This window comes from Cryptotermes secundus, unplaced genomic scaffold, assembly GCF_002891405.2.
Source record: "Cryptotermes secundus unplaced genomic scaffold, Csec_1.0 scaffold599, whole genome shotgun sequence".
NCBI lineage: Eukaryota > Metazoa > Arthropoda > Insecta > Blattodea > Kalotermitidae > Cryptotermes > Cryptotermes secundus.
The window spans coordinates 184128-208490 of record NW_019730109.1 but is presented as its reverse complement, the minus strand read 5'-3'; the positions used below and the strand labels follow the sequence as shown (position 1 = coordinate 208490).

General features: G+C 42.5%; 1 protein-coding gene across 6 annotated transcripts in view; it reads right to left on the bottom strand.

The window, feature by feature from the left end:
* Positions 1–24363, bottom strand: part of LOC111866186 (extracellular sulfatase SULF-1 homolog) — a 245366-nt gene that overhangs the window by 99217 nt on the left and 121786 nt on the right. For 5 of the 6 annotated variants that reach the window (XM_023854888.2, XM_023854887.2, XM_023854884.2 and 2 more), the window contains 2 exons: positions 13699–14059; positions 8616–8855 (listed from right to left, as the gene is read on the bottom strand). In XM_023854888.2, the coding sequence (XP_023710656.1) occupies positions 8616–8855; positions 13699–13999 (541 nt within the window). In that variant the 5' untranslated portion in view covers positions 14000–14059. Of the gene's footprint in view, positions 1–8615; positions 8856–13698; positions 14060–21808; positions 22116–24363 lie in introns of those variants that run through there. The other variant, XM_023854886.2, reaches the window with a different exon arrangement.

Here is a 24363-nt window from a genome sequence, read left to right as displayed (position 1 = left end):
GTTTTTCTTAGTTATCTTAAAACCAGGACGATGGATAAAGTCCGAAATTCCAGTATCTCTGTAAATTCATTCGACAACTTTTAGCGGAGACACAATATCAAGGTTCACAGAAATCAGTTCAGCGGTTTCGGAGCTAAATAAAAATGAAGGAATGAACGAAGGGTAAATGAGAGAGAAAGCACTCTTAAGAAGGAGAAAGGCTTCGAAGAAATGGGTTGCTATTTTTTTATATTTGATGACGAAGCCTATGGGGGTCTTCAGATCTGAAATTTCGAGGTTGTCAAGACTGTAACTAGGAAGACAATCTCGCAGATCTCTTCGATGTTTCGGAGGAGCTGCTTCCATCTTCAGCTACACGGTTGCATGACCTAGAAAACATTTCCTGATCTAGACTTTCGTATGGCTCTGCTAGTACAAAGATTAAATCTTGTTTTGGGACGATTATTTGTGAGGCAGTGAATAAACTGACGGATGAGGAAGAGAGAAATGTCACAAAGGGGCGGAGGGTTTGGAAGGAACGTACTGTTCTTTCTTTCTTTCTTTGTGGCATCTAATGACAAATTTAGTGACTTTCGAATCTGATCTGGAATTTTGACATTTTCACGGGGGTGTCCATGAAAATTACTATAGTCTAGAATGTGACGCCGTATAGCCTCGCAGATGTTTAATGACGTTTCGGAGGAAGGTGCTGCCTCCATCTTCAGTTACGTGGCGTCACATCCCAGAAGACAGTATCATCTGTTCTGGGAGTTTTTAAGGATATCTTCTGGTACAAAGGAAAAATCTCGTTTTAGAACGATGATCTGTATGGCAGTGCATAAATTAAAGCGATGCAAAATTTGAATTCAAAATCATGCCTTGACTAACTGATTGTACAGCCATTTAACATCAGTGTTTTCAACTTCTGAATTCAGATTACCTTAAATAGTGAATGCGTGATGATCTCGAAGGATACTATCCCAGCACACGATTGGAGAGCGTGAGGAAAGCCATCAACTAACTCCACGGAGCTCATCCCTTATTCAGAAGTCGCCCGTTGAGCACCTGCTCAACAATATCTCAAAATTTCAAGGAACCCGAAGGTTCATTACCGTGTTCACAAGAGCCCTCTACTGGTCTCTGTCCTGAGCCAGATAAATCCAGTCCGTTCTACCCTATCTTATCTCTCTAATATCCATCTTAATATTAATCACCCACCCATGCCAATTTATTCCTAGTGGTCTTGTCCCTTCTGGCTTCCCTACTAAACTTCTGTCTGCATTTCTCTTCTCCCTGTGCGTGTTGCATGTCCTGTTCATCTCATTAATTCCTTGGCTTGATAATTCTAATTATATTTGATGAAGAGTACAAGATATGAAGCTCCTCATTATGCAGTTTTCTCCAACCTCCTGTCATCTCATACCCATACAGAACAGCAGGCAAAATTATACTTTTCTATATTCTAATTTTAACGATTTTACAGCTCAGACGAGAAGACAAAATGTTCTGGGCTGAATGATAGCAAGCATTACCCGAATTCGGTCTCCTCTCCTATCAATTTCCTCCTAAGGAAAACCGCGGAAAACGTTACTCAAGTTTCGCGCTATCCCGACCGAGATTCGATCGGAAACTACCCGCTACGAGTTCAGAGCGTTACCGCTATGTCAGTGTACCACGTCATCATCTAGGAAGTAGCTTTAATTAAAGCAGTCCTCACGGGAAGAAGGCGAAAGAATGTTTTTCATTTACATGTGTCAACGCCAAAACAATTAACATTTATTGGAACGGTGCCAGTAATAAACACATAACAATTGGATCACTTCTCAAGTTAAGAAACTGGTAAGGGCCGCGCCATAGCTCAAGCGGTTAGTAGCTGGCTTCCCATCGCGGCGGCCCGCGTTCGATCCCGGGTCTGGTCAAGTGGGATTTGTGGTGGACAAAGTGGCGCTGGGGCAGGTTTTCTCCGAGTACTTCGGTTTTCCCAGCTAATCTTCATTCCACCAATTGCTCCACAATCACCCTCATCTATCACCTGGGGCTGGTACAATAGGCCAGAAGTGGCCGCAGTACAAGGGACTTAGTCCCACCCCACTAGCAATAAAATAAAAAAGAAGAAACTGGTAAAGTGAAAAGAAGCGCGACAAGGTCACAGGTACGCGGTTGGGACGGAACACGGAACGTTGGAAAGAATCTGACAAAGTCCCCATATATAGGGCCATTAACAATCAAAATTAAATTGGGTGGAGAACCTTTAGCGAAGCATTCAGATACAAATTTCACCAGAATACACACAGTAATTCGGGCCGAAATGTGTATGCGGGCGGACATGCGGACGCATTCTCCATAAGCTGAGTCCGAGCACTTCCTTTTGTGTGAAATGAACGCTTAACATTCTTCTGTTCCGCAGTCAGAACCGACTGAACTCTGAATTAAGGTATGGTCTAATCAAAGAAATTCAATAAATGATGACTGTCAATTCAGATAAGAAAAGGTCAACGTTAGGCAACGTAAGTTCACCATAAATAAACTGTATAACGATACTAAACCGGTATATTACACACTAGCAACATTTCTATGGGTTGTTGGAAAACCAGTGAACTATATGGATTTATTTTATGGTTTTGAGTATCTAACCCATTCTTTATGGCCCTTAGTAACTCTTAAGGCGCGTCCACATTACTCGTGCTCGTGTGACTCGCTATGCTCGCGAGTAATGTGGACGATATGACAAGTCACGAGACAAGCAAATTTTAAATTTTTAATTTAAAAACTATAGCCAATAAATTAAAATACGACTACAGTCCATACACACTACGAGTAAATATACGGATCCTTTGGCGCCGAAGCCTGGCGAGCAACTGAAGTAGTGTGGACGAAGATTTACGAGTACAAGTAAAAGCCAGACGAGTCTCCCGACGAGCACAAGCACGAGTAATGTGGACGCGCCTTTACACGGACATCGGTTTGTATCAGGGAAGGTACCCAGAAATGTCCAACTATTAGCATGGGTCTTACATCACTGCAGTATGTATAGATTAAAGTGGCCGGGCGAAAGTTTCTTCTTCGCTAATTTATTTGGATCGTGAGTTGGAATACCGCTCAACTTTTGAATATTTACATGCCTCTATATACACTGTTTCGTGTGGCATATGGCGGCATTCAAATAACTGTGAATGACAGCGACAAATCAGAATTGCTTTCACAAAGAAATGCACTAAACTCGGAGGACGTTATTGCCTTGAAATCTGTTATCTTCGCGTTTCCTCTCAATGAACAAGAAGTTTAAACAAAACATACAAAACTGAAAATTTTCTTGTGGTTTTGAATGAGCGTGAAATTTTGTCTCTTATGCTAAGGCAGAAACATAGACTGAGGGTGTCTGAAAAATGGATGCTGAGGAGAATTATCAGACTTAAAAGGGATGGAGTAACAGATGGGTCAAGAAAATTCCATAATAGATAAGCACTTTATTATTTGTACCCTCAATCAAATTATATTATAATGATATCACGGAAGATAAGGCGAGCAAATGGGACAGACATATAACAAGTATGGACCAACAGATGTATCCAAACTCGAAACCCCAACCCATTGGGGTCATTTGGAAGATCCAGGGCTCCAAAGGTGGAGAACGAATGAATCTTTTAGAAACTAACAACACTGTGGGTTGAATTCCAGCTGGAGTTTGATTGCCGGCAGGGTCAAGAAATTTTTCTCCACTCCCCAGCGTCCAGACCGGCGCTGGAGCCCACTCAGCCTCCTATCCAATGAGTACAGTGGTCTCTTTCCAAGGGTTAAAGCGGCCGGGGCGTGAAGCTGATCACTCACCTCCATATAGTGCCGAGGTTAAATCGTGGAGCTACACCTCAACCCATTTATGTGTCTTCATAGCGTGGTGTTTAATTAATTAAGTGGGTTGTATCCGTCTGGTTCAGTGCAGGGAATAAAGGCAGACTCTCGTGAACGTAGCAATAAACATGAAAGAAAATAGGCGCCATTGTAAGGTCTTGCTGCAACATGCTTCTGCATCTTTGGATAGCCCTGCTGCTATAGAAGCTGTAGAAAGTGAACGTGACAGAGGAGCGGTTATGGTAAGAAGATTTATGTAGGAACCGCCGTAGATTTCGTGTCACGTTTAGAGGCATGGCGCTATAATGCGAACCGCCTGTCCCCGGCACTCGTTCAGTTTCAGTGCATTGAATATATAGCCATATTGCGTACAGTACAAGACGTCCATAAACGAAACACTCGTAAGTTACTATGACAAAGTACAAACTCAGGCCTATGTGAAAACAATACAAACAGAATTGAACTTTATTTTTCTCGTCCCCGTAGATTAGGGATTCTTGATGCATAGTCCGGATTCAGAACTGTCTTTCCAGCGCCTCTGTCTTCCTTCTTCCTTCCTAATATCATGCCCCCATCTACACCCAAATGATTTCTTCCATTCATCTCTCAGACTAACATTTCGTATAAGCGGCCTCTGTAGTCTAGGGGTAACGTTCCCCCCTCGTGACTCAAGGTACGCGAGTTCAAACCCGGCGGAGGTCGTGGAATTTTTAAGGGCGGAAAAATTCAGGGAACAAGTCCTCCGGGAGGGACTTTAAGCCGTGGGTCGCGTGTCGTAGCTTTACGGCACGTAAAAGAACCTCATGTCCCAAGGGGACCTCTGAGCGAAATTCAGGACATTTCCCGCCCAACAGTAGCCTCTAACGCCTCTGGTAGATGGGGGAAGCATCGAGACACCATTGAGCCAGTAGAGGCCGAATTCGCTGGCTGAGTCGGGACTGATGGCACGCACCAGTACCGGTAGGGAATAGAGACTGGTAGAATATCACAGGGGGACGCACAATGGACCAATATCTGGTCTAAGTGCATGGGGAAACCCACCTTCTCCAATAACAATAACAAAAACAACAACAACATTTCGTATAGCTCCATATTATCGCTCCCATACGTGTTACACGTTTCACCCATCTCATTTAGTTTGATTTGATCATCCTCATAATATCTGGTGAAGAGATCAAATTGCAAAGCTCTTCTCCCGCCTCCTTTTACATCTCCTAGGTCAAAATATTCTCCTTTTACTTTGTTTCAAACACGTTTAATCTATTTTCTTCCCTTTGCAGTTAGAAGACTTTGAAAAATAAATGTTGACACAGGTGACCATAATGATGTTTTGCTATCCTTTCCAGATTAGTTAAAACAGAGAGAGTTCCTGTAACAAAAGAAACAGTCCTACTTAACGGGACTTGAAATGTGTTTGTTTGTTTGTTTATATTTAGCTGTTTCATACGGCAATCAGTTAAAGCTGTGTTGCGTTCTTCCATCCCAACAGCGCTTGTTGTTTCAAATATTTACAACGCAGCTGATATGGCCATTACCTTTATTATGAGCGTGGCACATGAACACAATATCATAGTAATGAGACTTCAGTTTCCTTGCCGAACACAATTCAAATGGCATTTATCCAAGACAGTAGAAAATCTCCGCTCGAGTGAAAGTATAGTAGCCAGTGTTTCTTCGTAGCCGGTTCTCTGCTATAACTAAAACAGGAAGGTCAGACGCCTGCACTCACAGTAGGATGATCGCAAGGGCCATATTAATATTACAGAGTATAGGGTATGATCCATAAATGTACCAAGCCAAGGGCGAGATCACGTTATTATCTCAGACGCAGTTGATAAAATGAACGTCTTAATGGCTGCCCATCCATCCACATGTTTCTTCTCCGAAAATGCTAAAACGAGTTCCGATTAAATTTGGTATTAGGGGTCTACACGCAGATATTGTCGGGCTACTTGAATTTTTATCGGTTTATATTCCATAGGTCTATAATATGAAAGAAAATAATGTTTTATGATTTAAAATGCAGAACTCCTTAGGATCCCAGGCTCTTATTTTTAACATTTTTTCGACATGGAAAAATACAAGAGGGGTTAATCTCTGTGTTCAGTGTGATTCTTATATCACATGACTGGCTTCGCAGCAACAAATTTACTTCTGTAATAAACGTCCATAGAGACAAATTAAGTACATAAAAATTGTAAAGAACGTAAATGGAAAATATAGTACCACATCCGAAATGAAAAGGAAAGGAATGCTTTTTGAGTTCATTCATTGTGGCCTGAAGGCGAGATAAATTCCTCGCTTGCTCCCACGTGTGACGGAATTACTTTGCACTATGCAATAAACGTCTGACTCCGTCCCTTAACCTGCAGGTCACAGTTACATTATATATACAATCCTTTTCTGCCCCTCTCCGTCTTAACCTTGTTGCCAGGCGACCACAGAAAGATTTCATAGTTAAGTAATCTATGCCCAGCTTTGCTGCTAGGTAACTCTTTTATTTCATAAAACGACCTTTCTGCACGACGTAAATATATATTCGTAATAATAATAAATATACAAACAAACAAACAAACAAACTCCGTGGTTTTAGTCCGCAAGCGAACTACACCGACAGAGCGACCGCCGCTTGTCGGCGAAGTTATAATATACAATTACACTATTTCAGTACAATGTAATTTAACATAGTTGTTAGTCATTCTTGAAGCCATGTGGTGAATTCAATCCATAACCAAATAATGACATTACGTACGGGATGTGATGTCATACCTTAACTTGACGCCTTAGAACGTAAACTTCCTTCCGTTAAAAGAAAAACTTTCTTGTAGAGCTGTTCTCTCAAAGAACGTCTTTATGCCTTATCGTTGCCACTGTCTGCAACAAATTACTGTTCTTTAAATTCTACCTATACGAGTAGTATTTGTATTAACAATTGCCCCAGCAGCCTCTCCCTGTAACCCGCAATGTTGGACTCCGCCAGTTCCTCGTTGCACAGAAATGCATCAAAGAGTCCGCTGACTTCAGATAGCTCCTGCAGCTTGCGAGGTGTAACACAGGGAGAAAATGCTTATTGCGAGCGCCCGCGCACGGTGTTCAAGAGGAATTCTTAACCCTCTAAAGGCTGTCTGTCGGGTAAATTTTTGCTGGCCCTCCTCAGAACAGTCATTATTTATCATATTTTTCTGTCTCATATCCTGTGAGATGTGCAACACTGTCTGATAAATAGTATGCGTATATATACATATGGCCGGTCACGGTAGCCGAGCGGTCTAAGGCATGCACTGTCTTCGCTCGCTCGGAAGCCGTGATCGTTGGTTCGAATCCCACTCAGGGCATGGATGTTTGTGTGCGTTTTTCTGTGTTTGTCTACAGGTAGAGGCCTTGCGACGAGCTGATCATTCGCCCAAGGAGTCCTACCATATGTGTAAGATCTAGTAAACCGAAGTGAAACCGAGAGTTTCATGGAGGTAGGCCTAGGCCAAAATTGGGGCTGTAGCGCCACAGGAAAAATATATACATATACTGTATATACCACCGCTTTCACAAAAGTCCGATATTTGATTGTATCCTGAGCCACTTCAATCCTGTCCACCGCTTACCATCCTATTTGCAAAATTCGCGTTAATAATGAAGAATGACGTCTTCTGGGATGTGGCGCCCTGTAGATATTGTGTAAACCGACGTTTCGGAGGAACGTATCGCCTCCATCTTTAGGCGATAAGTTCCTTCGAAACGTATCTTCGCACAATATCTACAGGGCGCCACAGCCCAGACGACGGCATTCTTCATAATCACGGCTGTGTAAACCTCAACTCTTACGTCGTGTTACTAATACCCGCCCATCAGCGCCTTAGACGAGAAATAGCTCTCATTGTGCGGCGACCGACCATGTTGGGGGGATGGTGCAGAAGAATGAAGAATCAATAATTCATAGTTGTTACTGCAGACAAATTACGCACAGTAGGACGGACAGACAGAAGGAAACAATGGGGAGCAGAGGAATGCGTAACTTCAAGCCGTGGGCTGGATATCGAGCTGCAGCCTGTTTCGGCAGGCACAGTAAAACCGAGCCGAATTTCTCACTGCACTCTCCCTGGAAGTCCACCCTAAAATAACTCGCCATTGATCCAACCTCGTTTGCAATTCGGCAGTCACTTCTACCACAGATGTAAAATGTCGGGGATTATACGTGAGTGGCGAGTGTCCTCAAAATGTGTTTATATTTTCGTGGAAACACAATTCATTGCGAGAGGTTTAATCATCGTGTTACATAAGGGGCCGGATTATTTCGTGAACAGCTCAACGCCTATTATGAAAAACAATCAAATTATAACTGTAATACATTTTAAATCGAATTAATAAATTACCCAGCCAATCATTATTAATTATAAGATTAAATTATCCCATTAAAATTGTTTAATAGAGTTCTATTCCATAGAATTACGGAGTTGGAATCCTTAGGATGGAAGGGAAGGGGGAATTAGTTAATCGCATGATTAAAAAATTATTGAATAAGCGGGAAAACAAACATGCTACGAGCAAGATTCGGACCAGCGATTCCAATATTTGATCTTTCTAGGATACGAGATTCTCTAAACGTGAGAGTTTAAATAGACGTATATAATTTTCTAAAATCTACACTACGAAAACCCTCAGGCAACATAGCCGATTTTGGGGCCGAGAATCTAATCCTGGACTTAAGAACACGAGACAGCAGTGCTGATCACACGTCGAACAGCGAACCTTAGCTGAAGGACCGGACGGAACTGTGTATGTTAGGTACTTACCCGTCCTGTAGCCGGCATTGGACAGATATGTGGCGAAGGACCGCGTCTCGTGGGTTGCCTGCCACTGGGCGCTGGAACAATTGTCGTTGTTGGTGAACACCTCGTGGTTGTGAACATACATGCCAGTGAGCAAGGAGCTGCGCGACGGGCAGCACATTGGGGTCGTGACGTATGCGTGACGAAACTCGGCACCGCCGTCCCTTAGCAGTCGCAGAGTTCGAGGCATGAAGTTGAGCGAACCTGTACAAGATTGCATTGCCTTCATTCTGGACAAAACGTATATGTAAAATAATGAAACAAATCTAGTGTAGTTACAAAAATGAATCGACAACTAATATAAAATATAGTTAAATGGGTATAAAATATTCTGGTATAAATTCTTAATTACGATCGTAAAATATTAATTATAAATAAAAATATGATATGCAGACAACTAGACTACAAGTCAATAAGGAAGAATGTTAATTAACAGTTAAATAAATACAAGTACTCATGGAGCTGAGCACTTCTTGAGAAGCCGCCAGTTGTGCAGCCATTCAAGAACTTACCAGCATTTTATGGAACCCGAAGGTTCATTACCGTATTCACATAAGCCCTCCGCTGGTCCCTATCCTGAGCCAATCCATACCATCCCATCCTATCTCTCTAAGATCCATTTTAATATTATACATCCACCTACGTACATCTTGCCTTCCCAATGGTCTCTTTCCTTCTGGCTTTCTCACCAATATCCTCTATGCATTCCTCTTCATCCCATTCGTGCTACATGCACTGCCAATCTCATCCTCTTCGACTTGCTCATTCGAATTATACATTGCATAGAGTACAAGTGCTGAAGCTCCTCATTATGCAGTTTTCTCCAACCTCTTGTCACCTCCTCTGTCTTCGGTGCAAATATTCTCCTCAACAACCTGCTCTCAAACATCCTCAGTCTATGTTCCTCCCTTAATGTCACAAACCAAGTTTCACACCAATACAAAACCACGGGCAAAATTATAGTTTTATATATTCTAATTCTTGTTTTTTAGACAACAGACGATAAGGCTCTGGACTGAATGGTAGCAAGCATTTCCCGAGTTCAATATCCACTTAATTTCCTCCTCAATCATGTTTTGATTTGTTATATAGTTCCCAAATATCTGAACTGTGTCACATTTTAAAAACATCTCTTAGCTATGTTTATAATAGATAGATACAGATATTAACAACTACGTCATCGTCAAATTTACAAACTAACATTTTAAAAACTTAGAAGTTTAATTGCTAACGAAATAACCAAATAAAAACAGAACTGGCTTCGTATATTTTGTCAGTTTGGGGTAAATTTTTTCTATATGTATTATTATCATTATCATTATCCTCATTAGCATCATTGACAGAACAGATCTTTTCGAGCCATATCCTTCCTTACAAGATACTGTCAGGGTTCCGATCCGGCTTTCATTTCTTTGGATTTCGCAACAATAATATTTTAGAGCAAGGTTGTCAACCTTGAGTTCAGCCCCACATCAGGAGGACAGATCTCTGTATTTATGTCCTCCATTGACCGGGTAGCCCAGTTATACCACCAGGCACCGGGTTCCCCTTTTGTCACCTTCTATGACGCGCAGAGATACGGTGGAGTTATTCTAACCCGCCACAACACGGGGTAAAGTTGTCCCTGTGCTTAACCAATTAAGCACTACGCCATGAAGGCGTATTGGGGAGTGGACGTATAGATTCCACTTTTCTTGATCTGGGCACTACTTGGAGGTGAGTGGTTAGTTTCACGCCCCGGTCGCTTTACCCCAGAGTAAAAAGCCCCCGGTGTCCATTGCATAGGAGTCGGGGACTATACATATTATACGGGTAAGTTAATGCCTGATGGGAGTGTAAGGGCAGAGGGTCTGGTGCCATATTTCTTGTACCAGGCGTTTAGGTCCCAGTGCTCTCCGTCAACTAAACTGCAAACGATATCGTACGTGCATCCAGGCTCTGGCTTATAGACGTAAGACCGCTTGTAACTATTTTAAACATGCTCAATCTTGATAGCAATTTATCTGACTAAAAATTTCCAGGTACTGTAGAATTCAACAATCCTAAACCAACCTTACCAAACAGAGTTTAGCCCATTGTCATCACAGCGTACATCAAAGGAAGACTAAAATAATAAACATACATGTTAAATGGACTATTATTCTTTCTACGAGTAAGGCTCCAGTGTTCTATTTCCATTAAATTTTCCAACCGAAATCATTTATGAAGAGTGCAGTCTAGGCCGCGCCATAGCTCAAGCGGTTAGTAGCTGGCTCCCCACAGCGGCGGCCTGGGTTCGATCCCGGTTCTGGTAAAGTGGGATTTGTGGTGGACAAAGTGGCGCTGGGGCAGGTTTTCTCCGAGTACTTCGGTTTCCCCTGCCGATCTTCATTCCACCAATTGCTCCACAATCACCCTCACTTATCATCTGGGGCTGGTACAACAGGCCAGAAGTGGCCGCAGTATGAGGGACTTAGTCCCACCCCACTAGCAATCAAACAAAAGACTGCATGCAGTCTGCCATGTAGTTCCATCTCTCAGACCTTCACGGCGTTAAAGCCCAGAAGGCTGTACTCTTCACAGTCACCGGCGTGACAACCTCAGACCCAACAAAGCAATTTATACACTTCGTATTTTCCTTTTGCACGCTACATGCAACTGATCCTTCTATCTTTAGTCGCAACTGCGATTTCCGCGTCGTCCAGAACCAAACCAGCAGAATGTTACTGATAACACGGACTGTTCAATCTCTACAGTAGAATGATGTCATAACACCAAATTCCCGTCTCCTCTCCTTCAGGCGCATGCAAGCTAACCGGGTGTGTTAAAACAGCGACATCGCCCCTTCTGGAGGTACCCGGTTCGAATTATACGACAGTCGTGTATCCCGAATGATGTTTTCTTGCTTTTCCTCAGTTCCTATAAGCAGAAGGTGTAGAAGACGATTAAAGAAATACGTCTTCGTTCCTTATACCCCCGTATTAGTTGTTTATCATCATCAGCATCATACATTATCCAACACTAGATAACGAAAGCAATTGATATGGCGTCATAAAATAATGGAAGAAACCATAAAGCAACTATCTGAAGGATTTTATTTGTGATGACAATAAAGTAGGATCACGTGGAGGCCGACTCTGTGGCCCATCCAGTCTCCTATCGAGCAGGACACGGCGACCAAGGCGTCAAGCTGACCTTTCACCTCTATCTAAGAGCCGAGGTTAAAACTGCCTTAAGATACCCCTCCATTTCCCCAGGCGAATTCATGGTATGGTGTTCCACTAAACAGAAGAATATCTTTACCTTTTACTTCGCAAGATGTTATATCCAGAAGACTATAAATGCCATTTAAGTGCTCAAGTACGAGTATCTGTCTTTGTTAGTTTTATTAAGTGGCTTTCATTACTTTGAAACTACAGAAAACTGTAGGCTCACAATGAACTAGGTTTTCCACTTATCGCACCTGAAACCTTGTCTGCGTTTGATTTCAGTCCGTACACATTGCGAACGAACTACTGTCTGACGGTCGGTTGTGAGTGCTTGGCTTCAAGATTTCGCATTGTCTGCTCATTGTGAACAGGTTCTCCAACTGCACTCAACGCTTTTCTCTGTTTATACCCCGCTTCATAGACGCTGGAACGAAGCATTAATATCCCGTTCGTTAATCTTCAGTGAGGTATGCCTTCTGAAGTGCTCTTAAGTTGAGCTGTGCCCGAGTGCAACGTACCGTGAAGATACAGCCAACAACTGCGTCTCGTGACAATGAATGGGCTGTGTCAATTATTCACAATGTTTGTGAACCATTCAACAGATATAAAGCAGCACCAAGGCGTATCTGTTTGTAAACAGATCTGTGAAAATAATCCTGCAAGAATTCTCCAGGATTTAATCTGTTTGCACACGGATCTGCAAAAATAATTCTGAAAGGTCTCGAAGACTTTTTTCTAGAAGTCTAAAAATAATATTTTTATTTTCAATTCCCACAAGTCTTAAGAAAACGAAGCATTATCCTTTTCTTCTAAAGGTCCATAACGACAATTTGCCCTTTGTGCGGTATATTCAGAATATGATGAAATTTCCTTTGGATAACAATTTATTAAACTTTTAAAGCAAAAATATCGGCTTAATTTCTAAGGCTTTATGATAAAGATTTATTGCGTGATTACACTGCAAGTGCGTAGGGCAATGGCCAATGTTTGAGGCGTAGGCCTATGTACACACGACATTTCGGGCGTTAACTTTATTCTCGCCTCAAGGTAACCAGTAGCCACATCGACAGTGGCAGGGGTGGTGGTGTAGTGGCCTGATTCTTAATCTTAGAAGCCCTACTTTTTAGGAGGGTATTTAGAAGTGAAAGGAGGGCAAATAACAGTGACCACACATTAATAATATCTTAGAATATACGCTGATTTTATACAAATGTCGACACACTAAAACAAGAATGTCTTGTGTCAGCTGCGAGTTGTTCTCAAATTGAAATTAATTCACCCATTCCTGACATCTCACACACTCGGATAGGGAGGCTCATGGAACGCCTCCAAAAAAAAAGTGGTTACTGCGTTTCAGCATTTCAAATCTATTGCGCAGAACATGTCGCTTGTCGCGATTGGCCTTCAGTGGGTATTCCACTGTTAATTAAATACTGTGAATGCCTTCTAGCAAAATGTTCAGAGTTACGATGGCACGTGGAGATTTTAGATCAGAAGGAGGAGGGGAGGAGACTTAAAAATTAAGAACTTTCAGTCATCAGAATTTGATGATCAGTAGTCTAGCCCGTAGGTGACGTAGCAAAACCTAGAGCGGGCAGAAGACAAGCTTTACTGCCGAAACTTCACGTGCTCATCAGAATACAGTTATTGCTGTCGTAAACTTAAGCAGTTAGTCCTGCAGACCTGAGTACTTCCTTGAACGTCGCTGTAGTACAGATGAACTCACAAGTGAACATAACAATTGGCAGTGTGTTTGGAAAACACTGCTGTTTCAAAGCGGACGGAGCTGGGATCATCAAATCCCAGTTTTGGTAGACTTATAGGGAGTTTCATGCTAAATCCCAAGTTCTACCTCTTACCTAGCTCAACATCCTGATCGTCTGTCAGTATGAGTATAATGTTTGGCTTTCTTTCCTTAGGAATCTCATAGTGCTGCACAGTAATCTGTTGTTTCTTCAGCTTCCCTCCTCGGCGCTGCGTGTGCAATTCTGCAGCAGCACTGGCTCCGCGTCTCTGAGGTGCGAACACGTCATCGGTTGACACAAGATCTTCCTGCGGCTGTTGATGACGCACATGTGTTAGGCGTCTGGATGAACCGACGCCCACTGCGATAAGCCAGAATGCGACGGCCGCTACCAATGGTGTGACCTCACGCGCCATGATGCTCGGTCGCTGGTAGTTTCAAAGGACAGCACGTGACATGGTGACGTGGTGAGCGACCTACAACAATAGCAAGAAATATTATGTTAGCAACAATAGGGCCCTTGGACATCGCTTCTGCGGGGAATAGGTTTCGTGTATCGTGCTATCCTGAGTATGTAGACGCCTTGAGATAAAACGGTCCCCAGTCAAAGGAGTCTTTACCAGATGTCTAAAGGATTCACTGTTTCACAGCGAATTCCGATGCTATTCTTACAGCATCAGTAAAGCGAAAATCTTTTAAAGAACGCAAAGATACGTGAAGTTCAATTAGGCCCTTAAATGGAATTAAATAGATTATAACCTACGACATGCCTGTGGAAAATGAATTTGAGCTGTTGGCCAGAATACGTGTTGCATGTGACATGATCCGTGAGACACCTCGAATATTTGAAAGGGTGCGCTAAAGTTTCTTTCGTCGACGTAACGCATGCATTGAAAATGGAGGGCATCAATTCCAACATCTACTCTAGGAGGTGAGTCTTAAGAGTTTGGAAGGGGTAATATGCCTGTGCATGCTCTTCGACATTGAGGTGCCAAGTTTAACCGAAATGATTTTAAATGCCGCCCTAGCGCTGCTATTTTACGTTTTCGGACATGGGTTCCTATTTCAAAGTTCTTTTATAGGGAACCCTCAGTACGCTCCTGAAGTATGGCACAAAACTCCTGGGACACTCTGTATAGTCCTGATAGCAAGGTGGTCTCACAAACCTCAAATATGAAGGGGAGGGGCAGAAACGGCAAGGTGAGTCTAACAAAATTTGTGAGGGGATACACATACAGACATCAAAGTGTTCTCGTAAGCCTCCATTTATATTTTTAAAAATAAGGAAAGTAGGCTAAAAGGACCCCGAAGGTGATGCCGATATATTCCTCCCAGACGTCGGTTGACTGCCACGCGACTATGCGGCGTTATATGAGAGAATACATAACTCTTCCTACTTACCCCTGTGAGAGCCTCAGAATCATGAGCAACATCATTTACAGATGTAAACATCTTACCGATTTCTTGAAAGTTTGTAATAATTGCGCAACTTGTAAGAGATGTTTCCTAAGACAGGCTTCGTCGAACAACAGGAATTTCCTTCTGTAAAGTTACCTACTCAGAGTGTTCCAACCCCCCACATGTGTTTTCCGTGATCTTGCGATATGTCTGTGAAAGTTGATGGACCAGTTCTGATTTTACTCATTATCCTGGTTATACCACCACCGGAACGTACTTAGAGACATCCACAATACTTAAAAGGTACTTTATGCGTTCTCTGAGGGGAGTGTATGAAATTAGCTTATAAGAGGGACGCTGCATTTGTCTATCCGTTTGGATGCCCATTTATTTTATCTCCGAAACTACTGAACGTTTTTTGTTGTTATTTGGTATCTGAATGGAAGCGCCTACACTAAAATTTGCCGGAGGAAGTTTAATTTTTATTTATATCGGGACAATGAAACCCTTACATTCCTGATGCTCGTAGTGAATTTTATCAACGTTGTATTAAGCGGCTCATTGTAGAGCTACACAAATTTGATAAATAGTAAAAAAGGTAAAGTTATCCGTGTAACAGGCCGTAAAGGTCCATAGGGTTGTGAGAGGTTGAGACTCCCACATTTTGTAGACAATCGGCTCACAGATGACGGCGCGATTGTCAGCCTTACGCGCCGACCGCCCTTTACCCCCAGGAACATTCCTAGCGCTCATTTCTGTTAGAGGCTGAATCGATCCCAGGGCCATGGTACAGTTCGAAAGATTAGGTCAATTAAAAAAATCCAATGACCTCATCGGGATTCGAACCCGCGACCTTCCGGCTTGTAGCATAATGCCTCAACTAATTACGCTACCGCGTGTTCACAGTGATAAACAGTAAAAACCATAAATATGTTACAGACCTAATTAAGATTCAAAACTATCGTATGTAATGTTTTTCGATGGGATGAAAATTATGCTGACTCAGAAAGAAACAAGAAGTTCTAGGAAGAAATAATTGCCTACTTTCCTTTGATCGCATAGACAACGAAGCCTCCATCAATTCTTCGTTGCCGCGGGAACGTCTTTACCAAGTTCTTACCTAGAAATGACAGGGGGATACACATACAGACACACCGACGGATGAGAAGGATTTAGGAAGTACGCCGCTGCGATGGGCTCAGGCGCCATGACTGCCACACCAAGTTTCATGCAGACTGATTCCGGCATTCAAAAGTTGATAAGGGGGATTCACAGAGACAGACAGAATGGAGATTGCATAAGCAAGCCTACTTTCCTTTCTTCAAAATTAGGAAAGAAGGTTAAAAATGTGGTCACTTATACCTTCACAACATAATATAGGTTATTTTGAATTTGCAACGATGCGGAACAGAGACTGAGGGTGTTTAGAACAGGGTGTTGAGAATATTTGAAACAAAGAGAGATGAAGTGACTGGGGTTTTTAGAAAACTGCACAATCAGGAGCTTCATAAATTGTACTCTTCTCCAAGTATAATTAGAATGATCAAGTCAAGGAGGATGAGGTGGACAGGGCATGTAGCACGAATGGGGGAGACGAGGAATGCATATATGATATTGGTGGGAAAGCCAGAAGGAAAGAGACCGCTGGGAAGACCAAGGAGTAGGTGGGTGGACAATATTAAAATGAATCTTAAGGAGCGTCCACATTACTCGTGCTCGCCAGGCTTCGGCGCGTGAGGATCCGTATATTTACGCGTAATGTGTAGAGTCTGTAGTCGTATTTTAATTTATTGGCTATAGTTTTTAAATTAAAAATTAAAAATTTGCTTGTCTCGTGACTTGTCATATCGTCCACATTACTCGCGAGCATAGCGAGTCACACGAGCACGAGCACGAGTAATGTGGACGCGCCTTTAGAGAGACAGGATGGAATGGTATGAATTGGATGGATCTGGCTCTGGACAGAGACCAGTAGAGGGCTCTTGTGAACACAGTAATGAACCTTCGGGTTCCATAAAATGCTGGGAAATTCTTGAGTAGCTGCAGAATTGGCCGCTCCTCAAGAAGGGTTCAGCTCCGAGAGTGAGTTCGCCTTTCTTTTCAGAACGCACTTCTTTAAAGTAGGATATGAAACTGACACAAAAGATTTTTATACGGAGCCGACGTAGCGTAGTCTGTATAGCGACTGGCTACGGGCTGGACGACTAAGGGGTGGTGTTCGAGTCCCGGTAGGGCAAACAATTTTCTCTCCTCCAAATTTTCCAGACCGGCCTGGGGTCCACCGAACCTCCTATCCAATGGGTACCGGGGGTAAAGCGGCGGGGGCCTGAAGCTGACCACTCACTTCCAGCTACTGCCGAGGTCAAGAGAATGTGAATCTATACATCCACTCCCACGTACACCTTCATGGTGTAGTGCTTAATTAGTTAAGCACAAGGACATCTTTACCTTTACCTTTACGTTTCTATAAGAAATAAATGAACACCAATGGCAATGAAGTACGAAACATTACAAAGACTGCATTTGCAAAACGGACCTGTACCTAAGTGTGATCGATTGAAGCACACTTTCCTCTACACTCGTTTCCTTCCTGTTGCCTGATAAGGACTGATACAAATTTGGCTTTCGCTCGTATGCATTCATGATGGATTGTGAATTTATATAAGGCAAACTGATGTTCGAATCCCCGAAATCAGAGGATCCGGTAGGCGCGCTGTAGGCTTATGTAACACTAAGGCGCAATAACTCATGTGGTAATGACGCATTGTCTCCATTTCATGGTATTGCTCAATCCTTCACACACACACACACACACATTCTCATGACTGGATATTTTATTCATAAGCATGAAGACGAGATTCGGAATATGCTACTCCTTACCGTTTTGTCAGCCTATTTTCCTTATTTTGAAAAAATAAGACTAAGCTCATGAGATATCCCTACTGTGTGTCTGTGAGTCCCCCCTTATTAACTTTAGACTGCTTGAACCAATCTTTATGAAACTTGACATGGACGGTACCTGAGCCCGTCTCAACGGCGTACTTCATAAATCCCCACCCATTAGTCTGCGTGTCTGTATGTGTATCCCTCCTCCGCTCCTGCGCAAAGGCTCGGTAAACATGGCCCACGCAACAATAAAAGAAATACTGGATGCGTATGCCTGTGTATCCCCTTGTAGTGGCTGGCTATTAATTCGGTAAAGACGTTCCCGTGGCAACAAAGAATTGTTGGAAGCGTCGCTTTCTATGCGATCCGTGCCGTATCAAAGGAAAGTAGGCAATCAGCTCTTCCAGGAACTTCTTGCTTTTTCCTTATTTAACCAACTTTTGCGGTGTTTCCATAATACGGTATATGCTGTCTTACTGAGTATGTTATTAGCCTGCTGTTGTAATTACGTACTATGTTATTACTAAAAATTCCTCAGCGAAGTAACTAACAACGGCCAGGGCTGTTGTAAATTGATTCCGATCATGGGAAGAGAGGCATCGTCCTCCATTCCATTGAATACCAGTAGCTCTGTCTTTGGCAGCAAAGCGGTCGTAGCGAGAAGCTCACAACTTACCGGCATGTCCTATACACCATCATGGCGTGCTGCCTAAGCACAGGGATAACTGAGAGCTACGTTTACCTCATTTCACTACATATAGTGAGACATTACGCGAGCAGGCACTCGGGTCAGGAGAGCCGGGCGCTTCTCTCCTGAACAGGTCCGAAGCATTACGCATAACGCAACAAGTTACCTGCTTCAGATTGGTTTCTTGTTTCGCTTATTCTTCGATCCTGCAGATGGAAGTGACATATTCCTCCAAAAAGTCCTTTGATTTTCAACGGACTACACGACGTACATCCCAGAAGACAGAACTCTTCCTGGCCCATAAGTTCCCTTCGCTGAACGCTGTCTTCAAATCTCACTAAAAGCACCAGTGTTTATTCATTTGCCTTCCTTTTCGAATGCCATAAATGCCTTGCAGCAGAAAGTTCCATGCACGTCTGAACTAATGAAATAAATTGCTATATCACAGAGTCCTTCAAGATATGAGGAATATAGCTGCAATAGACCAAGATTTATGTACCAGGATTTTAGACAATCTGCAACCTATAGGCCTATATGGGGCCAGGAAGCCTCGCACCTTACAACTAAAATTAATTTCACCTGTCCCCACTGAGAGAATACAAGTAGACTGAGAACTATGTTTGCTGTTGAGGAAAATGTAATAGGATCAGCAGGTAATGGATATTTCTGTATCGGAGAAAACATACAGTCCTGCTTCAATCTGCTTCACAGCCCACGTCTGCAGAGACCAGTAGATTAATTTGCCCACATGTAGCCGAACCGAGTTCGAGGCTAGAAAGAGTAAAAGGTTATAGCCGAACCGAGTTCGAAGCCGGACGGAGCTTGTAGCTACTCTAATTAAAGTTAAACGTCGTATTAATGATTTTAGGTAACCCTATGGGGCCTCTTTGGATAAAGAATTACGCTACAGAAAGTGTGCAGCTGGATGTAAGCAGTCTCCCCACATAGAAGAGATGACGAAATTGATAATATCCCGGGACTTTATCGCGAGGCGAAATTGCCGACATTAGTTTTGAATGTCGTAGAAAGAATGGAACATGATATGGTTGTTACTAGCGCTGTTCAATCACGAAAGTTCCCGGTATAAGAACCAATCCGGGGGTACTTGTGAGGAGGTAGTTCTCCCCCCTTGGAATTAGTGGTGTGGGGGAAAGTAGTCACAAGCTTAGTTATCAATACCGTAATCTCTACACACTCGCTACTTGGTCTTCGAGAAAGTTAGGCGCGTCCGAGGGTGCTCAGCCTACCCTCGTTAAATAAAAGTAGCAATTTACTGGGCCACGAGCCCATATCAAAGTCTTAACTTGGTGCAGTTTATGAGTGTAAAATTCAGGGTGTAATAAAAGTGGAAGTCGTCCAAAAGCTAGTTCGGACATCATTTAACAACAGTATCCCTCCTGATGTGACACGTGAACCCTGAGAGAAAGAACTCATCTCTACCAAAACCTCCCCACTTTCCCATTACCAAGACGTCCAAAACCCCTGAGAAACAACTAATTCAAAAGTGGTAGGGGAAAGGGGAGTGACCAGCGACGCAGACGACGGAGGCGGGGCTCCACCGCTTCACGAAGAAAGAAGGACAGCTACACACATAATTCTCTTGTACCACTATACCTATACTTTGTTCACAAAGGCTATGAACTGGAATATTAACGCGAACATGGTATCGAGAAAAGCAAATAACTGGTTCACAGCCGACGGTTGAGTGCTATTCCGAACGCCACTTCGACAGTTTTAACCATGTCACTGTCTTAATGACGCTTAACACATAAAGTGTATGACTATACATGATTTTCTGACAGCCTCTAAATAACGGTGACACTGCATGAACCGCGAAGTCACGACTGAAGGAATGTGCGAAAGGAAGAAGGAAACTTAGGAAAAGAGAAATACAATCAAATAAAATGTAAGAATAAAGAGAGAGAAAAATGAAGAAACCAATAAGAGGCCATACGTCTCGTTCATTCAGTAGACATCGTGAATGAAACAAGTCTACAGAGAAAACTTGAAGCCAGTAGATGCAAATGATTGGCACTTAGCTGCAAACGACCTCTCACACAGGTCAGTGAATACGCAGCTGGTGAGATGATTTCGCGCTCAGAATAGCAGTTTCTCTTTGCAGCGAGTGGATACAGGAAAGCGGGGGCCGCATTGAGAGTGTCTGATTGACATGAAGTGCACTGAATGTTTAATTATTGTTATTGTACCACAGAGCTGACATGGCACGTCTGGAGACGAAGCTACTTTACATTATAAACGGTAATGGAAATGTCGTGTTGTTGAATTCAGTCGCTTTCTCCCCTATATACAGATTGGTCCATCAGGCAGACTGACAAGACACACTGTCACGCGCCACATAACAACAAGACGAAGCATCACACTTATGCATTCACTCGACATCTGAAGCGAAAGGGGATATGACAATATGTGTTCAACACAAAAAGCGGATTCAGTGAAAACTCCCCTTTATGGGAACACTTGTCCCTCCCCGAGAATACAGAGCCAGCCTACAATTACATCTAATGTCCAAAAATCGGAGCGTCGTGACGTTTTGAATTCATAAAATACAGTTCAGAAAGACCAGTAATGTTGCTTCTTAAATTACTTCCTCTTTAATTGCTTTTCCATTTATTAGTCTTGTTATTCTTTTTCATCCCCGCCATACGAGTAATTGCGCAATCTCTCGTGGTACAAAGATTCTAAAAGGCTGAATGTTATTGATCAGCTTTCTGTACAAAATTACAATTCCTCGTGCAGTACCATTAATACACTTCTCCTTGTGGCGCCGCTACGCTCCGTGACTCACTAAACTGCAAGTTCGCAACAACAGACCTGAATAACAGGTTATAAAACAGCCCAATTTGGGGGCGGCGGTAATTTTGCAATGACAGTGAACTACAAATTAATGAGTAAGTGAATACGTAGTACTGGGAGTAGGGGTGTTTAGGATGAAGGAGTAGTCGCGGCGCAGTCGCAAGAGAAAAGAGGATACAAGAAATTGTGTGAAGAACAGATGACGCCTATTTTTAGCACAAATTACAATATAAATTTATAATTTAAAATATACAATTTAATGACCCACTTAAGTACACCATTTCTACTCATACAGATTAAGAGAAGTTCAAATTAACCACACATTATCGATAAGTTAACAATCGTCGCCATTATTTAACATGCAAGAAAATTTCGTGCGAAATTTATAATGCTTATATTCTATCTTTAAACAGAAATCAGTACAACGTCGATTACTTACAGCAATCGCAGTCTTCTTGAGTTCCTTACATAGTTGAGCTACGTTCTAGAAACACTTAATATGAATAATTATTTGAAGATCTACTGACACAGTATTTCTGCATTAGTGGCGCTGGTGTCGCTCTCACATCATCAACAGGAAGGGATGCTTACGTTCATACTGTTTTCGATTAGACATTCATATTACAGCTTCCTTACCATTCGACGCCTCATAATCAATGTATCGTATCTGGTAGAACTTCCTTAGGAAAGTAAAAGACAAAAAAGAAAGAGAGAGGAAGAAAGAGAGAAAGAAAGAAAGAGAGAGAAAGAAAGAAATAAAGAGAGAGATAGAAAGTAAGAGAAAGGAAGAAAGAAAAAAGAAAGAAAGAAAAAACAGCGAATGAAAGAAAACCTTGTAGGACAACTTTCTTTACAAAACTAATTCTGAACCCGTGCAGCACCGGTCTGCGTAGACAATATTCACACTCTGAGAGACTGACCGCAGCCAGAACGTTGCACAAAAGCTTGACAGGAGCATGACGTGTCCGGCATCTATGTTGTTGCGCTCACACAATAGAACAATCGATGTAGCAAGTTTTCCATTCATCAGAAGCATTCCGCCTACAAAACGCGATAATGAAACGGCGGACGTGACGCCAGTACGTGATGCCGGCAGGCAGAAACAGGGACTCCAAATTCTTGAGTGACCCTAGTGACGCAGTTCTGCAAAGGGCGTCATTGTATACGCTCGGGAGGGTAACATCAACTACGTTATTACAAATTTAGTGTCCAATTGTTGCACCTCCCCACCGCTGATAAAACGTTCCGAGTGGGCTACGTTACTTTCCAGACATCTTATTCAAGTTTCGCATTGTCGACATGTTTGCAGACTTTAGCACACTTTCTTGGACACAAGACAGGGGAACTTAAAAGAACAGGAAAAATAACATAATGAGGAGTTTCATAACTTGAATATTACACCAAATATTACGGTGATCAAATGAAGGACGGAAACATAGGTTACCATGTAGCACGCATTGGAGAGATGATAAATTCATGCAGGACTGAAATTTGGGTCGGAAAACGAGAACGGAAGAGACTATTTGAGAAACCTAGGAGAAGGTTGGAGGATAATACTGAAATTAACGTCTAAAAAGTGAGATATATTGATTCAGAATTAAGATACTTCCGAAACTATAAATTGCAGGATTTCTTGGATGGGGGATCAGTCCATCGCACGGTCTCTTCCTATATAATATAACACAACAGAGGAAAACGCAGTTATATATGTGTCCCAAGCCGAAACGAATCCGCAATCCCGGTTTACGAGCAATTCAAAAGCTCGTATTTATTTACGACAATTCCAGTGACTTATGACTCAGCTAGACAGTAACGTTACACAACACTGCTCTTGTACCAAAGGTTAAACATGTATACCAGTCCTATATACCACATTCTCATAGGAGGCCTATAAAATGTAAGTTTATATGCCGTATAATTGGCTCGAAGCGTATTCCATACTTGCAAGTCCGTGCTCGTGTAGGTTATGGCTGATTATTCTTCTTTCTTCCCAATTAACTGTTTACAAACATCCTCCCATCTGATAATAGATGACGTGGCCTGAAGCAGCGTCGTTAAATAAACAAAGAATAGACTATGTTGTTTCTTTGTGTTGCATTTTATAGAATTACACCGTGTAACTACGCTGTAAGCCGGTCACGGTAGCCGAGCGGTCTAAGGCATGTACTGTCTTCGCTCGCTTGGAAACCGGGATCGTGGTTTCGAATCCCACTCAGGGCATGGATGTTTAGTTTGTGTGTGTGTGTGTGCGGTTTTCTGTGTTTTTGTACAGGTAGAGGCCTTGCGACGAGCTGATCACCCGCCCAAGGAGTCCTACCGAATGCGTAAGATCTAGAAAATCCGAAGTGAACGGAGAAGTTCATGGAGGTAGGCGGCCTAGGCCCACTGGGACTGTAGTGCCAAGGGGGAGGGGGACCTACGCTGTAATGAACAAAGATTTATTAGCGAAATACAAATTTCTTTTCTCTGTGAAAATTAGCCACATAGAGCAGATTGCAGAAGTATTAACTGTATAAACATCTAAGAGGAAAGAAAATCGGAAAATTATTCTAGCTATGCTTTCTTTTGTGGTTCATGTCCGTCTCTTCAGACATTTTTTTTCCCCTTGGCACTACAGCCCCAGTGGGCCTAGGCCTACCTCCATGAACTTCTCAGTTCACTCAGACATTATTAACTGCCGAAATTTCCAAGCGCCAGCTAAATATTTTAGGAGCCAGACAAGCAACGTATAAAAAAAATGCAAAATTATAATTTCCGTCTTTACTGATGGCAGCCATAACAGACATATTGATTGCAATGTGACTGAACCCCTTGGTGTGAGAATACCAGTGTCCTATGCATCGCACTGCAGCAACATCTTCCAAACTTGGATATTAATGTTGGTCATCATTAAGTCGTTTATGCTGCTAGCCTGCGCTGATGACATAAATTTGTTTTTCACGATATCATTGATACAAAAACCCCTCTCACATGAAGCTGTTGATGTCTACAGCA